This window comes from Cherax quadricarinatus, chromosome 3, assembly GCF_038502225.1.
Source record: "Cherax quadricarinatus isolate ZL_2023a chromosome 3, ASM3850222v1, whole genome shotgun sequence".
In the NCBI taxonomy this organism is placed as follows: Eukaryota; Metazoa; Arthropoda; class Malacostraca; order Decapoda; family Parastacidae; genus Cherax; species Cherax quadricarinatus.
Genome location: NC_091294.1, coordinates 77,439,625 through 77,457,216, shown reverse-complemented (window position 1 = coordinate 77,457,216; position 17,592 = coordinate 77,439,625). Strand labels below are relative to the sequence as shown.

Here is a 17,592-nt window from a genome sequence, read left to right as displayed (position 1 = left end):
GTACACAAACTAGCCAATACTATCCACAGGATGGATATGAGGTACACAATAAACTAGCCACTTCCATCCACAGGATGGATATGAGGTACACAATAAACTAGCCACTACTATCCACAGGATGGATATGAGGTACACAATAAACTAGACTACTATCCACAGGATGGATATGAGGTACACAATAAACTAGCCACTACTATCCACAGGATGAATATGAAGTACACAAACTAGCCACTACTATCCACAGGATGGATATGAGGTACACAAACTAGCCACTACAATCCACAGGATGGATATGAGGTACACAATAAACTAGCCACTACCATCCACAGGATGGATATGAGGTACACAAACTAGCCACTACCATCCACAGGATGGATATGAGGTACACAATAAACTAGCCTCTACTATCCACAGGATGGATATGAGGTACACAAACTAGCCACTACCATCCACAGGATGGATATGAGGTACACAATAAACTAGCCACTACCATCCACAGGATGGATATGAGGTACACAAACTAGCCACTACCATCCACAGGATGGATATGAGGTACACAATAAACTAGCCACTACCATCCACAGGATGGATATGAGGTACACAAACTAGCCACTACCATCCACAGGATGGATATGAGGTACACAATAAACTAGCCTCTACTATCCACAGGATGGATATGAGGTACACAAACTAGCCACTACCATCCACAGGATGGATATGAGGTACACAAACTAGCCACTACCATCCACAGGATGGATATGAGGTACACAATAAACTAGCCACTACCATCCACAGGATGGATATGAGGTACACAAACTAGCCACTACCATCCACAGGATGGATATGAGGTACACAATAAACTAGCCACTACCATCCACAGGATGGATATGAGGTACACAAACTAGCCACTACCATCCACAGGATGGATATGAGGTACACAATAAACTAGCCTCTACTATCCACAGGATGGATATGAGGTACACAAACTAGCCACTACCATCCACAGGATGGATATGAGGTACACAAACTAGCCACTACCATCCACAGGATGGATATGAGGTACACAATAAACTAGACTCTACTATCCACAGGATGGATATGAGGTACACAATAAACTAGCCTCTACTATCCACAGGATGGATATGAGGTACACAATAAACTAGCCACTACTATCCATAGGATGGATATGAGGTACACAATAAACTAGCCACTACCATCCACAGGATGGATATGATGTACACAATAAACTAGCCTCTACTATCCACAGGATGGATATGAGGTACACAATAAACTAGCCACTACTATCCACAGGATGGATATGAGGTACACAATAAACTAGCCACTACTGTCCACAGGATGGATATGAGGTACACAATAAACTAGCCACTACCATCCACAGGATGGATATGAGGTACATAATAAACTAGCCACTACCATCCACAGGATGGATATGATGTACACAATAAACTAGCCACTACCATCCACAGGATGGATATGAGGTACACAATAAACTAGCCACTACCATCCACAGGATGGATATGAGGTACATAATAAACTAGCCACTACCATCCACAGGATGGATATGAGGTACACAATAAACTAGCCACTACCATCCACAGGATGGATATGAGGTACATAATAAACTAGCCACTACCATCCACAGGATGGATATGAGGTACACAATAAACTAGCCACTACCATCCACAGGATGGATATGAGGTACACAATAAACTAGCCACTACCATCCACAGGATGGATATGAGGTACACAATAAACTAACCACTTATGTGGCAAAATCTAATGTGTAAAGTAAAAGGACACAAGTGCATATTGTCGGTAATTCTACCAACATTATTACAAAATCTAATGTATTGATGACACTATAATATCTGAGAGTAACGACAATTGAAGACCGTGAATCTTCAAGCAGATATATGTAGGCCTCAGACAACTATGATGTTTAATGCGGACAATTTTCAGTTGCTGGGCTATGCAAGAATGAAGAAAATAAAGACTAACAGATAGCACAGACTACATCCACTAAAAACAGAGGCGCAACGAGTACACTAAGAGAGCACTCGATTGAGTGTGAGAGGCCCCCGACTTTTCAACTCTCTCCATTTGTAAATAAGGGAAATTACCAACACGTGTGTGTGTGTGTGTGTGTGTGTGTGTACTCACCTATTTGTGGTTGCAGGGGTCGAGTCACAGCTCCTGGTCCCGCCTCTTCGCTGATTGCTACTAGGTCCTCTCTCTCCTTGCCCCATGAGCTCTATCATACCTCGCCTTAAAACTATGTATGGTTCCTGCCTCCACTACATCACTTTCTAGGCTATTCCATGGCCTGACTACTCTATGACTGAAGAAATACTTCCTAACATCCCTTTGATTCATCTGAGTCTTCAACTTCCAATTGTGACCTCTTGTGTCTGTGTCCCATCTCTGGAACATCCCGTCTTTGTCCACCTCGTCTATTCTGCGCAGTATTTTATATGTCGTTATCATGTCTCCCCTGACCCTCCTGTTCTCCAGTGTCGTCAGGCCGATTTCCCTCAACCTTTCTTCATAGGACAATCCCCGTAGCTCTGGGACTAGTCTTGTTGCGAACCTTTGCACTTTCTCTAATTTCTTGACGTGCTTGACTAGGTGTGGATTCCAAACTGGTGCTGCATACTCCAGTATGGGCCTGACGTAGATGGTATACAGAGTCTTAAACGAATCCTTACTGAGGTATCGGAATGCTATCCGTAGGTTTGCCAGGCGCCCGTATGCTGCAGCAGTTATCTGATTGATGTGCGCCTCAGGAGATATGCTCGGTGTTATACTCACCCCCAGATCTTTTTCCTTGAGTGAGGTTTGCAGTCTTTGGCCATCTAAGCTATATTGTGTCTGCGGTCGTCTTTGCCCTTCCCCAATCTTTATGACTTTGCATTTGGCAGGGTTAAATTCAAGGAGCCAGTTGCTGGACCAGGCTTGTAGCCTGTCCAGGTCTCTTTGTAGTCCTGCCTGATCCTCGTCCGATTTGATTATTCTCATTAACTTCACATCATCTGCAAACAAGGACACTTCTGAGTCTATCCCTTCCTTTATGTCGTTCACATATACCAAGAACAGCACAGGTCCTAGGACTGACCCCTATGGAACCCCGCTTGTCACAGGCGCCCACTCTGACACCTCGTCGCGTACCATGACTCGTTATTGCCTCCCTGTCAGATATTCTCTGATCCATTGCAGTGCCTTTCCTGTTATGTGTGCCTGGTCCTCTAGCTTTTGCAGTAACCTCTTGTGAGGAACTGTGTCGAAGGCCTTCTTGCAGTCCAAAAATATGCAGTCGATCCACCCCTCTCTCTCATGTCTTACTTCTGTCACCTTGTCATAAAACTCTAGTAGGTTTGTGACACAGGATTTTCCTTCCCTGAAACCGTGCTGGTTGTCAATTATACACTTGTTTCTTTCCAGGTGCCCCACCACTCTCCTCCTGATGATCTTCTCCATGACCTTGCATACTGTACACATTAGTGATACAGGTCTGTAGTTTAGTGCCTCATGTCTGTCTCCCTTTTTAAAAATTGGGACTACATTTGCCATTTTCCATACCTCAGGGAGTTGCCCAGTTTCAAATGATGTGTAGAAGATCTTTGTTAATGGCTCACACAATATTTCTGCTCCCTCTTTAAGGACCCATGGAGAGATGTTGTCTGGTCCCACCGCCTTTGAGGTGTCAAGTTCACATAGCAGCTTCTTCACCTCCTCCTTGGTTATATGTACCTTATCCAGCACTTGCTGGTGTGCCCCCCTGTTCTGATTTCTTGGAGTCCTACTGGTTTCCACTGTAAATACCTCTTTAAATCTTGTGTTGAGCTCCTGACAAACCTCTCGGTCATTTCTTGTGAATTCCCCATCACCCTTCCTCAGTCTGATTACCTGGTCCTTGACTGTTGTTTTCCTCCTGATGTGGCTGTACAACAGCTTCGGGTCAGTCTTTACTTTTGATGCTATGTCATTTTCATATTGTCTCTGAGCCTCCCTTCTTATCTGTGCATATTCGTTTCTGGCTCTTCGGCTGATTTCTTTATTTTCCTGAGTTCTCTGTCTTCTGTACCTTTTCCATTCCTAGTACACCTAGTTTTTGCCTCCCTACACCTTTGGGTGAACCAAGGACTCGTTCTGTTCTTCCCATTATTTCTGTTTCCCTTGGGAACAAACCTCTCCTCTGCCTCCTTGCATTTTGTTGCTACATAGTCCATCATTTCTTGTACTGGTTTTCCTGTCAGTTCCCTCTCCCACTGAATGTCTTGAAGGAAGTTCCTCATGCCTGAGTAGTTCCCCCTTTTGTAGTTTGTTTTTTCCCAGCCTATTCCTGCTACTCTCTCCACTTGGAGCTCAACTATGTAGTCGAAGCACAGAACCACATGATCACTAGCTCCCAGGGGCCTTTCATACATGATACCCTCGATGTCCGAACTACTCATGGTGAATACAAGGTCCAACCTTGCTGGTTCATCCTCTCCTCTCTCTCTGGTAGTGCCTCTAACATGTTGATGCATGAGGTTTTCCAGTACCACATCCATCATCTTGGCTCTCCATGTTTCGGGACCCCCATGGGGCTCTAGGTTTTCCCAGTCAATCTCCTTGTGATTGAAATCACCCATAACTAGTAACTTTGCTCCCCCCATGTGTGCTCTCCTGGCCACCTCGGCTAGTGTGTCAATCATTGCTCTGTTGCTGTGCGTGTGCGTGCGTGTGCGTGTGTGTGTACTCACCTAATTGTGGTTGCAGGGGTCCAGACTCAGCTCCTGGCCCCGCCTCTTCACTGATCGCTACTGGGTCCTCTCTCTCTCTGCTTCCTGAGCTTTGTCATACCTCTTCTTAAAACTATGTATGGTTCCTGCCTCCACTACTTCACTTGCTAGGCTATTCCACTTGCTGACAACTCTATGACTGAAGAAATACTTCCTAACGTCAGTGTGACTCGTCTGAGTCTTCAGCTTCCAGTTGTGACCCCTTGTCCCTGTGTCCCCTCCCTGGAACATCCTATCTCTGTCCACCTTGTTTATTCCCCGCAGTATCTTGTATGTCGTTATCATGTCTCCCCTGACCCTTCTATGCTCCAGTGTCGTCAGTCCGATTTCCCTTAACCTTTCCTCATACGACATTCCCTTGAGCTCTGGGACTAGCCTTGTTGCAAACCTTTGTACTTTCTCTAACTTCTTGACGTGCTTGACCAGGTGTGGGTTCCAGACTGGTGCTGCATACTCCAGTATGGGCCTAACATACACAGTGTACAGTGTCTTGAACGATTCCTTATTAAGGTATCGGAACGCTATTCTCAGGTTTGCCAGGCGCCCGTATGCTGCAGCGGTTATTTGGTTGATGTGTGCCTCTGGTGATGTGCTCAGTGTTATGGTCACCCCAAGGTCTTTCTCCCTGAGTGAGGTCTGTAGTCTTTGTCCACCTAGCCTATACTCTGTCTGCAGTCTTCTTTGCCCCTCCCCAATCTTCATGACTTTGCATTTGGCTGGATTGAATTCGAGAAGCCAGTTACTGGACCACATGTCTAGCCTGTCAAGGTCTCTTTGCAGTCCTGCCTCATCCTCGTCCAATTTAATTCTTCTCATCAACTTCACATCATCTGCGAACAGGGACACTTCAGAGTCTATTCCTTCCATCATGTCGTTCACATATATCAAAAATAGCACTGGTCCTAGAACTGACCCCTGTGGGACCCCGCTCGTAACAGGCGCCCACTGTGATACCTCTTCACGTACCATGACTCATTGCTGCCTCCCTGTCAGGTATTCCCTTATCCATTGCAGTGCCCTCCCTTTTACGTGCACCTGATCCTCCAGCTTCTGCACTAATCTCTTGTGGGGAACTGTGTCAAAGGCCTTCCTGCAGTCTAGGAAAACGCAATCTACCCACCCCTCTCTCTCGTGTCTTACTTCTGTTACCTTGTCATAAAACTCCAGGAGGTTTGTGATACAGGATTTGCCTTCCATGAACCCATGCTGGTTTTCATTTATAATCTTGTTCCTTTCCAGGTGTTCGACCACTCTCCTCCTGATAATCTTCTCCATGACTTTGCACACAATACATGTCAGAGACACAGGTCTGTAGTTTAGTGCCTCGTCTCTGTTTCCTTTCTTAAATATGGGGACTACATTAGCTGTCTTCCATTTCTCAGGTAGTTGCCCAGTTTCAAGGGATGTGTGTGTGTGTGTGTGTGTGTGGACTTAAAATGGTTCCAGGGGTCGAGTCACAGCTCCTGGCGTCGTGTATGTGTGTGTACTCACCTATACCTGATTACATGGGTCGAATCACAGCTCCTGGACCCAACATAAAACTACAGTATCCATCAGAAAAACCTTCCACCTGAATTACTAACTCCACACACTATTTCAGGCACCCACACTGAATATCGGAGTAGGTGGAGGAGGTGGAGGGAGTTCAGTGGGTGAAGGAGGAGGTTCGAACCTGTGGGGAGAGGAAGAGACAGAGCTGATCCGGTCGTGTGCTGCCCTCAGCACTGCCCTAGGGGTACAGAAGAGCTTCAGCACCTCTGATATCAGTGGTGTGGGTGTTACTTCTGAAGGTGAACTGTCTCGTACCTGGGTCAGTGAAGTAAGTACTAGTAGCAGTGGTAGCACTAGTAGTAGTAGTAGTCGTAGTAGTAGTACTCGAAATGATAATAGTAATACTAGTAATGATAGCACTAGTACTAGTAATACTAGTAGTACTACTAGTAGTAGCAGTACTACTACTAGTAGTAATAGAAGTACTAGTAGTACTAGTAGTAATATTAGTACTAGTAGTACTAGTAGTAATATTAGTACTAGTAGAAGTACTACTAGTATTAGTACTAGTAGAAGTACTAGTAGTAGTACTAGTAGAAATACTACTAGTAATACTAGTAAAAGTACTAGTAGTAGTACTAGTAGAAGTAGTACTAATAGAAGTAGTAGTACTAGTAGAAATAGTAGTAATACTAGTAGAAATACTAGTAGAAGTACTAGTAGTAGTAGTACTAGTAATAGTACTAGTAGTAGTACAAGTACTAGTAATAGTACTAGGAGTAGTACAAGTAGTACTAGTAATAGTACTAGGAGTAGTACAAGTAGTACTAGTAGCACTAGTAGTAGTACAAGTACTAGTAGTAGTACTAGTACAAGTAGTACTAGTACTACTGGAATGATGAAGTAAAGGGTGTGATAAAAGAGAAAAAGTTAGCTTATGAGAGGTTTTTACAAAGCAGAAGTGTTATAAGAAGAGCAGAGTATATGGAGAGTAAAAGAAAGGTGAAGAGAGTGGTGAGAGAGTGCAAAAGGAGAGCAGATGATAGAGTGGGAGGCACTGTCAAGGAATTTTAATGAAAATAAGAAAAAAATTTGGAGTGAGTTAAACAAGTTAAGAAAGCCTAGGGAACGTATGGATTTGTCAGTTAAAAACAGAGTAGGGGAGTTAGTAGATGGGGAGAGGGAGGTATTAGGTAGATGGCGAGAATATTTTGAGGAACTTTTAAATGTCGATGAAGAAAGGGAAGCGGTAATTTCATGCACTGGCAAGGGAGGTATACCATCTTTTAGGAGTGAAGAAGAACAGGATGTGAGTGTGTGGGAGGTACGTGAGGCATTATGTAGAATGAAAGGGGGTAAAGCAGCTGGAACTGACAGGATCATGACAGAAATGTTAAAAGCAGGGGGGGATATTGTGTTGGAGTGGTTGGTATTTTTGTTTAATAAATGTATGAAAGAGGGGAAGGTACCTAGGGATTGGCAGAGAACATGTATAGTCCCTTTATATAAAGGGAAAGGGGACAAAAGAGATTGTAAAAATTATAGAGGAATAAGTTTACCGAGTATACCAGGAAAAGTGTACGGTAGGGTTATTATTGAAAGAATTAGAGGTAAGACTGAATGTAGGATTGCGGATGAGCAGGGAGGCTTCAGAGTGGGTAGGGGATGTGTAGATCAAGTGTTTACATTGAAGCATATATGTGAACAGTATTTAAATAAAGGTAGGGAAGGTTTTATTGCATTTATGGATTTAGAAAAGGCATATGATAGAGTGGATAGAGGAGCAATGTGGCAAATGTTGCAAGTATATGGAATAGGTGGTAAGTTACTAAATGCTGTAAAGAGTTTTTATGAGGATGGTGAAGCTCAGGTTAGGGTGTGTAGAAGAGAGGGAGACAACTTCCCGGTAAAAGTAAGTCTTAGACAGGGATGTGTAATGTCACCATGGTTGTTTAATATATTTATAGATGGGGTTGTATAAGAAGTAAATGCTAGGGTGTTCGGGAAAGGGGTGGGATTAAATTATGGGGAATTAAATACAAAATGGGAATTGACACAGTTGCTTTTTGCTGATGATACTGTGCTTATGGGAGATTCTAAAGAAAAATTGCAAATGTTAGTGGATGAGTTTGGGAGTGTGTGTAAAGGTAGAAAGTTGAAAGTGAACATAGAAAAGAGTAAGGTGATGAGGGTATCAAATGATTTAGAAAAAGAAAAATTGGATATCAAATTGGGGAGGAGGAGTATGGAAGAAGTGAATGCTTTCAGATACTTGGGAATTGACGTGTCGGCGGATGGATTTATGAAGGATGAGGTTAATCATAGAATTGATGAGGGAAAAAAGGTGAGTGGTGCGTTGAGGTATATGTGGAGACAAAAAATGTTATCTATAGAGGCAAAGAAGGGAATGTATGAAAGTATAGTAGTACCAACACTCTTATATGGGTGTGAAAATTGGGTTGTGAATGCAGCAGCGAGGAGGTGGTTGGAGGCAGTGGAGATGTCCTGTCTAAGGGCAATGTGTGGTGTAAATATTATGCAGAAAATTCGGAGTGTGGAAATTAGGAGAAGGTGTGGAGTTAATAAAAGTATTAGTCAGAGGGCTGAAGAGGGGTTGTTGAGGTGGTTTGGTCATTTAGAGAGAATGGATCAAAGTAGAATGACATGGAGAGCATATAAATCTGTAGGGGAAGGAAGGCGGGGTAGGGGTCGTCTTTGAAAAGGCTGAAAGGAAGGGGTGAGGGAGGTTTTGTGGGTGAGGGGCTTGGACTTCCAGCAGGCGTGCATGAGCGTGTTCGATAGGAGTGAATGGAGATGAATGGTATTTGGGACCTGATGATCTGATTGGAGTGTGAGCAGGGTAATATTTAGTGAAGGGATTCAGGGAAACCGGTTATTTTTATATAGCCGGACTTGAGTCCTGGAAATGGGAAGTACGTACAATGCCTGCACTCTAAAGGAAGGGTTCGAGATATTGGCAGTTTCGAGGGATATGTTGTGTATCTTTATACGTAATACTTCTAAAATGTTGTGTACTGAGAACCTCTGCAAAAAGTGATTATGTGTGAGTGAGGTGAAAGTGTTGGATGATGATGAAAGTATTTTCTTTTTGGGGATTTTCTTTCTTTTTGGGTCACCCTGCCTCGGTGGGAGATGGCTGACTTGTTAAATATATATGTATATATATATATATATATATATATATATATATATATATATATATATATATATATATATATATATATATATATATAACAGAAGTAAATGCGAGGGTCTTGGCAAGAGGCGTGGAGTTAAAAGATAAAGAATCACACACAGGGTGGGAGTTGTCACAGCTGCTCTTTGCTGATGACACTGTGCTCTTGGGAGATTCTGAAGAGAAGCTGCAGAGATTGGTGGATGAATTTGGTAGGGTGTGCAAAAGAAGAAAATTAAAGGTGAATACAGGAAAGAGTAAGGTTATGAGGATAACAAAAAGATTAGGTGATGAAAGATTGAATATCAGATTGGAGGGAGAGAGTATGGAGGAGGTGAACGTATTCAGATATTTGGGAGTGGACGTGTCAGCGGATGGGTCTATGAAAGATGAGGTGAATCATAGAATTGATGAGGGAAAAAGAGTGAGTGGTGCACTTAGGAGTCTGTGGAGACAGAGAACTTTGTCCTTGGAGGCAAAGAGGGGAATGTATGAGAGTATAGTTTTACCAACGCTCTTATATGGGTGTGAAGCATGGGTGATGAATGTTGCAGCGAGGAGAAGGCTGGAGGCAGTGGAGATGTCATGTCTGAGGGCAATGTGTGGTGTGAATATAATGCAGAGAATTCGTAGTTTGGAAGTTAGGAGGAGGTGCGGGATTACCAAAACTGTTGTCCAGAGGGCTGAGGAAGGGTTGTTGAGGTGGTTCGGACATGTAGAGAGAATGGAGCGAAACAGAATAACTTCAAGAGTGTATCAGTCTGTAGTGGAAGGAAGGCGGGGTAGGGGTCAGCCTAGGAAGGGTTGGAGGGAGGGGGTAAAGGAGGTTTTGTGTGCGAGGGGCTTGGACTTCCAGCAGGCATGCGTGAGCGTGTTTGATAGGAGTGAATGGAGACAAATGGTTTTTAATACTTGACGTGCTGTTGGAGTGTGAGCAAAGTAACATTTATGAAGGGATTCAGGGAAACCGGCAGGCCGGACTTGAGTCCTGGAGATGGGAAGTACAGTGCCTGCACTCTGAAGGAGGGGTGTTAATGTTGCAGTTTAAAAACTGTAGTGTAAAGCACCCTTCTGGCAAGACAGTGATGGAGTGAATGATGGTGAAAGTTTTTCTTTTTCGGGCCACCCTGCCTTGGTGGGAATCGGCCAGTGTGATAATAAAAATAATAATAACAGAGCGGCTAAAAGAGGTCAATATATCTGAAATGCGCAAGGAGACACTGGTCAGAGAAATAGCAAGCATCGAACTTAAGCTAAAAGAATCCTTTAGGAGTCAGGAATCGCGGGAAGAACTAAAAGCTATAAATGAAATCGAAAGAAACCCAAAGTATTTCTTCTCCTATGCCAAATCAAAATCGAGAACAACGCCCAGTATTGGGCCCCTACTTAAACAAGATGGGTCCTACACAGATGACAGCAAGGAAATGAGTGAGCTACTTAAGTCCCAATATGACTCAGTTTTTAGCAAGCCGCTGACCAGACTGAGAGTCGAAGATCAAAATGAATTTTTTATGAGAGAGCCACAAAATTTGATTAACACAAGCCTATCCGATGTTATCCTGACGCCAAATGACTTCGAACAGGTGATAAATGACATGCCCATGCACTCTGCCCCAGGGCCAGACTCATGGAACTCTGTGTTCATCAAGAACTGCAAGAAGCCCCTATCACGAGCCTTTTCCATCCTATGGAGAGGGAGCATGGACATGGGGGTCGTCCCTCAGTTACTAAAAACAACAGACATAGCCCCACTCCACAAAGGGGGCAGTAAAGCAACAGCAAAGAACTACAGACCAATAGCACTAACATCCCATATCATAAAAATCTTTGAAAGGGTCCTAAGAAGCAAGATCACCACCCATCTAGAAACCCATCAGTTACACAATCCAGGGCAACATGGGTTTAGAACAGGTCGCTCCTGTCTGTCTCAGCTACTGGATCACTACGACAAGGTCCTAAATGCACTAGAAGACAAAAAGAATGCAGATGTAATATATACAGACTTTGCAAAAACCTTCGACAAGTGTGACCATGGCGTAATAGCGCACAAAATGCGCGCTAAAGGAATAACAGGAAAAGTCGGTCGATGGATCTATTATTTCCTCACTAACAGAACACAGAGAGTAGTCGTCAACAGAGTAAAGTCCGAGGCAGCTACGGTGAAAAGCTCTGTTCCACAAGGCACAGTACTAGCTCCCATCTTGTTCCTCATCCTCATATCCGACATAGACAAGGATGTCAGCCACAGCACCGTGTCTTCCTTTGCAGATGACACCCGAATCTGCATGACAGTGTCTTCCATTGCAGACACTGCAAGGCTCCAGGCGGACATCAACCAAATCTTTCAGTGGGCTGCAGAAAACAATATGAAGTTCAACGATGAGAAATTTCAATTACTCAGATATGGTAAACATGAGGAAATTAAATCTTCATCAGAGTACAAAACAAATTCTGGCCACGAAATAGAGCGAAACACCAACGTCAAAGACCTGGGAGTGATTATGTCGGAGGATCTCACCTTCAAGGACCATAACATTGTATCAATCGCATCTGCTAGAAAAATGACAGGATGGATAATGAGAACCTTCAAAACTAGGGAGGCCAAGCCCATGATGACACTCTTCAGGTCATTTGTTCTATCTAGGCTGGAATATTGCTGCACTCTAACAGCACCTTTCAAGGCAGGTGAAATTGCCGACCTAGAAAATGTACAGAGAACTTTCACGGCGCGCATAACGGAGATAAAACACCTCAATTACTGGGAGCGCTTGAGGTTTCTAAACCTGTATTCCCTGGAACGCAGGAGGGAGAGATACATGATTATATACACCTGGAAAATCCTAGAGGGACTAGTACCGAACTTGCACACGAAAATCACTCACTACGAAAGCAAAAGACTTGGCAGACGATGCACCATCCCCCCAATGAAAAGCAGGGGTGTCACTAGCACGTTAAGAGACCATACAATAAGTGTCAGGGGCCCGAGACTGTTCAACTGCCTCCCAGCACACATAAGGGGGATTACCAACAGACCCCTGGCAGTCTTCAAGCTGGCACTGGACAAGCACCTAAAGTCAGTTCCTGATCAGCCGGGCTGTGGCTCGTACGTTGGTTTGCGTGCAGCCAGCAGCAACAGCCTGGTTGATCAGGCGCTGATCCACCAGGAGGCCTGGTCACAGACCGGGCCGCGGGGGCGTTGACCCCTGAAACTCTCTCCAGGTAAACTCCAAGTATATATATATATATATATATATACTATATATATACTATATATATATATATATATATATATATATATATATATATACTATATATATATATATACATATATATATATATATGTATATATATATATGTATATATATATATAATGTATATATATATGTATATATATATATGTATATATATAAATATATATACATATATATATAATGTATATATATATGTATATATATTTATATATATATGTATATATATTTATATATATATGTATATATATTTATATATATATGTATATATATATATGTATATATATATATATGTATATATATATGTATGTATATATATATGTATATATATATATATATATATATGTATATATATATGTATATATATACATATATATATATATATAATGTATATATATATGTATGTATATATATATATATATATGTATATATATATATATGTATATATATACAGTGGACCCCTGCCTTATGATATTAATCCATTCCTGAGAGCTCATCATAAGCTGAAATTATCGTTAGCCGAATTAATTTTCCCCGTGAAAAATAATGGAAATCAAATTATTCCTTTCTGACACCCCAAAGTATGAAAAATTTTTTTTTTTTTACCACATGAAATATTAATTTTAATACACACAAACTGTAGAAGACATGCACAATTACTACTATACTAAGAATAGAATACATGACACTTACCTTTATTGAAGATCTGGTGATGATTAATGGGATGGGAGGAGGGGAGTGTGTGGAAGTTATTGTTTAGAAGGGGAATCCCCTTCCATTAGGACTTGAGGTAGCAAGTCCTTTTCTGGGGTTACTTCCCTTCTTCTTTTAATGCCACTAGGACCAACTTGAGAGTCACTGGACTTCTGTCGCACAACAAATCTGTCCTTAGAGCTCTGTACCTCCCGTTCCTTTAAGTCATTCCTAAAATGAGCTATAGCATTGTCATTGTACAGGTTGCCAACATGGCTTGCAGTAGCTGTGTCAGGGTGATTTTCATCCAAAAAGGTTTGCAGTTCAACCCACTTTGCACACATTTCCTTAATCTCTTATTTCAATTCCATACTAATTCTCGCCCTTTTTACCACAGGGATGGCACTAGAAGCTTTCTTGGGGTCCATGATGACTTATTTTGCAGTTACAAGTGCTAAAAATACTGGGATAATGTGAAATTTACCGAACGTATGCGTAAATGCAACCGCACTGGCTGGCTTGTAAACACTGGCACTGAGGCCACACGTGGGACGCATCCTGGACAAATCACATAAGGCGAGTTTTTTATCGTGAGACAAGGCAAAATTTTTGCGTTCAAATGCTTCCTATGGCGGATTTAACGTAACGCGATGTGTTCATAAGGCGGGGGTCCACTGTGTGTACATATATATACAGTGGACCCCCGCATAACGATCAGCTCCCAACTCGACCAATTATGTAAGTGTATTTTTGTAAGTGCTTTTGTAGGTATATTTTTGGGGGTCTGAAACGGACTAATCTAATTCACAATATCTCTTATGGGAAAAAATTTGGTCTATAACGGCACCCAAACAGACTTCTGGATTGAAATAATATCGTTATCCGGGGGTCCACTGTATATATATATATATATATATATATATATATATATGTATATATATATATATATGTATATATATATATATATACATATATATATATATATATATATATATACAGTGGACCCCCGGTTAACGATTTTAATCCGTGCAAGAGGGGTAATTGTTATGCGAAATAATCGCTATGTGAATGAATTTTCCCCATAAGAAATAATGGAAATCAAATTAATCCGTGCAAGACACCCAAAAGTATGAAAAAAAAAATTTTACCACATGAAATATATATTTTCCCACACACAAAGAGAAGGATACATGCACAATAGTAGAGTAGTACATGCACAGTATATATTGTGCATGTACTAGTCTACTAAATGAAGAATAAATGACACTTACCTTTATTGAAGATGCAGCAATGACTGATGAGACACTGTGTCCTGGGAGTGCCTTTTCCTCCTGAGTACTGTAGGTCCTGTTTGGCATTTTCTTCCAGAACAGGCCTTATCACACTGTGTATGCCACTAAGATTCTTAAATCTCTCAAACCAACCTTTGCTGGCTTTAAATTCACCAATATGAGCACTAGTTCCAGGCATTTTTCCCTGTTCACCTGGGTGTTAGTCGATTTGTGTGGGTTGCATCCTGGGAGACAAGATTAAGGACCCCAATGGAAATAAGTTAGACAGTCTTCGATGACACTGACTTTTTTGGGTTATCCTGGGTGGCAAATCCTCTGGGGTTAATTGTTTCTTGGTATTCTCAATAAGCCACACCAACAACGGTGCTACAACAGCAGCAGCAGCTGACAGTGCAGCAGCAGCAGCAGCTGTACCACCAATAGTAGCGATGGTTGATTGGGGTTTATTATACAACCTGGCCAGCTCGGAGACATGCACTCCACTTTCATACTTATCAATGATCTTTTTCTTCATCTCTATTGTAATTCTCACCCTTATTGCTGTAGGGTTGGCACTAGAAGCTTTCTTGGGGCCCATGGTCACTTATTTTCCAGAAAAAGCACCGAAAACACTGTAATAATACAAAATATTCCGATTGTATGTTTGGATGTTACCGCGGAGGCTGGCTGGTAAACAATGCCACCGGCGGAACATGTGAGCGTGGCTCAGGCCGCACATTGGACGCGTCTCGGACGAAAATCGGTAAGCGGGTTTTTAAGCGGTATGTGAGGCAAAATTTTTGCAATTAAAGTAAGCGGTATGCGAAATAATCGCTATGTGATGCCATCGTTATGCGGGGGTCCACTGTATATATATATATTATATATTATATATATATATATATATATATATTATATATATATATATTTTATATATATATACATATATATACAAAGCAGAAGTGTTATAAGAAGAGCAGAGTATATGGAGAGTAAAAGAAAGGTGAAGAGAGTGGTGAGAGAGTGCAAAAGGAGAGCAGATGAAAGAGTGGGAGAGGCACTGTCAAGAAATTTTAATGAAAATAAGAAAAAATTTTGGAGTGAGTTAAACAAGTTAAGAAAGCCTAGGGAAAGTATGGATTTGTCAGTTAAAAACAGAGTAGGGGAGTTAGTAGATGGGGAGAGGGAGGTATTAGGTAGATGGCGAGAATATTTTGAGGAACTTTTAAATGTTAAGGAAGAAAGGGAGGCGGTAATTTCATGCACTGGCCAGGGAGGTATACCATCTTTTAGGAGTGAAGAAGAGCAGACTGTAAGTGTGGTGGAGGTACGTGAGGCATTACGTAGAATGAAAGGGGGTAAAGCAGCTGGAACTGATGGGATCATGACAGAAATGTTAAAAGCAGGGGGGGATATAGTGTTGGAGTGGTTGGTACTTTTGTTTAATAAATGTTTGAAAGAGGGGAAGGTACCTAGGGATTGGCGGAGAGCATGTATAGTCCCTTTATATAAAGGGAAAGGGGACAAAAGAGATTGTAAAAATTATAGAGGAATAAGTTTACTGAGTATACCAGGAAAAGTGTACGGTAGGGTTATAATTGAAAGAATTAGAGGTAAGACAGAATGTAGAATTGCGGACGAACAAGGAGGTTTCAGAGTGGGTAGGGGATGTGTAGATCAAGTGTTTACATTGAAGTATATATGTGAACAGTATTTAGATAAAGGTAGGGAAGTTTTTATTGCATTTATGGATTTAGAAAAGGCATATGATAGAGTGGATAGAGGAGCAATGTGGCAGATGTTGCAAGTATATGGAATAGGTGGTAAGTTACTAAATGTTGTAAAGAGCTTTTATGAGGATAGTGAGGCTCAGGTTAGGGTGTGTAGAAAAGAGGGAGAATACTTCCCGGTAAAAGTAGGTCTTAGACAGGGATGTGTAATGTCACCATGGTTGTTTAATATATTTATAGATGGGGTTGTAAAAGAAGTAAATGCTAGGGTGTTCGGGAGAGGGGTGGGATTAAATTATGGGGAATCAAATTCAAAATGGGAATTGACACAGTTACTTTTTGCTGATGATACTGTGCTTATGGGAGATTCTAAAGAAAAATTGCAAAGGTTAGTGGATGAGTTTGAGAATGTGTGTAAAGGTAGAAAGTTGAAAGTGAACATAGAAAAGAGTAAGGTGATGAGGGTATCAAATGATTTAGATAAAGAAAAATTGGATATCAAATTGGGGAGGAGGAGTATGGAAGAAGTGAATGTTTTCAGATACTTGGGAGTTGACGTGTCGGCGGATGGATTTATGAAGGATGAGGTTAATCATAGAATTGATGAGGGAAAAAAGGTGAGTGGTGCGTTGAGGTATATGTGGAGTCAAAAAACGTTATCTATGGAGGCAAAGAAGGGAATGTATGAAAGTATAGTAGTACCAACACTCTTATATGGATGTGAAGCTTGGGTGGTAAATGCAGCAGCGAGGAGACGGTTGGAGGCAGTGGAGATGTCCTGTCTAAGGGCAATGTGTGGTGTAAATATTATGCAGAAAATTCGGAGTGTGGAAATTAGGAGAATGTGTGGAGTTAATAAAAGCATTAGTCAGAGGGCAGAAGAGGGGTTGTTGAGGTGGTTTGGTCATTTAGAGAGAATGGATCAAAGTAGAATGACATGGAAAGCATATAAATCTATAGGGGAAGGAAAGAGGGGTAGGGGTCGTCCTCGAAAGGGTTGGAAAGAGGGGGTAAAGGAGGTTTTGTGGGTGAGGGGCTTGGACTTCCAGCAAGCGTGCATGAGCGTGTTAGATAGGAGTGAATGGAGACGAATGATACTTGGGACCTGACGATCTGTTGGAGTGTGAGCAGGGTAATATTTAGTGAAGGGATTCAGGGAAA

General features: G+C 41.8%; 1 protein-coding gene across 12 annotated transcripts in view; it reads left to right on the top strand.

The window, feature by feature from the left end:
• LOC128706612 (uncharacterized) overlaps positions 1-17,592 on the top strand; it is an 85,415-nt gene that overhangs the window by 40,361 nt on the left and 27,462 nt on the right. For 11 of the 12 annotated variants that reach the window (XM_070092710.1, XM_070092690.1, XM_070092714.1 and 8 more), the window contains exon 3: positions 6,403-6,621. The exons of the other annotated variant lie outside the window; for it this stretch is intronic. In XM_070092710.1, the coding sequence (XP_069948811.1) occupies positions 6,403-6,621 (219 nt within the window). The remainder of the gene's footprint in view (positions 1-6,402; positions 6,622-17,592) is intronic. 12 annotated transcript variants of the gene reach the window in all.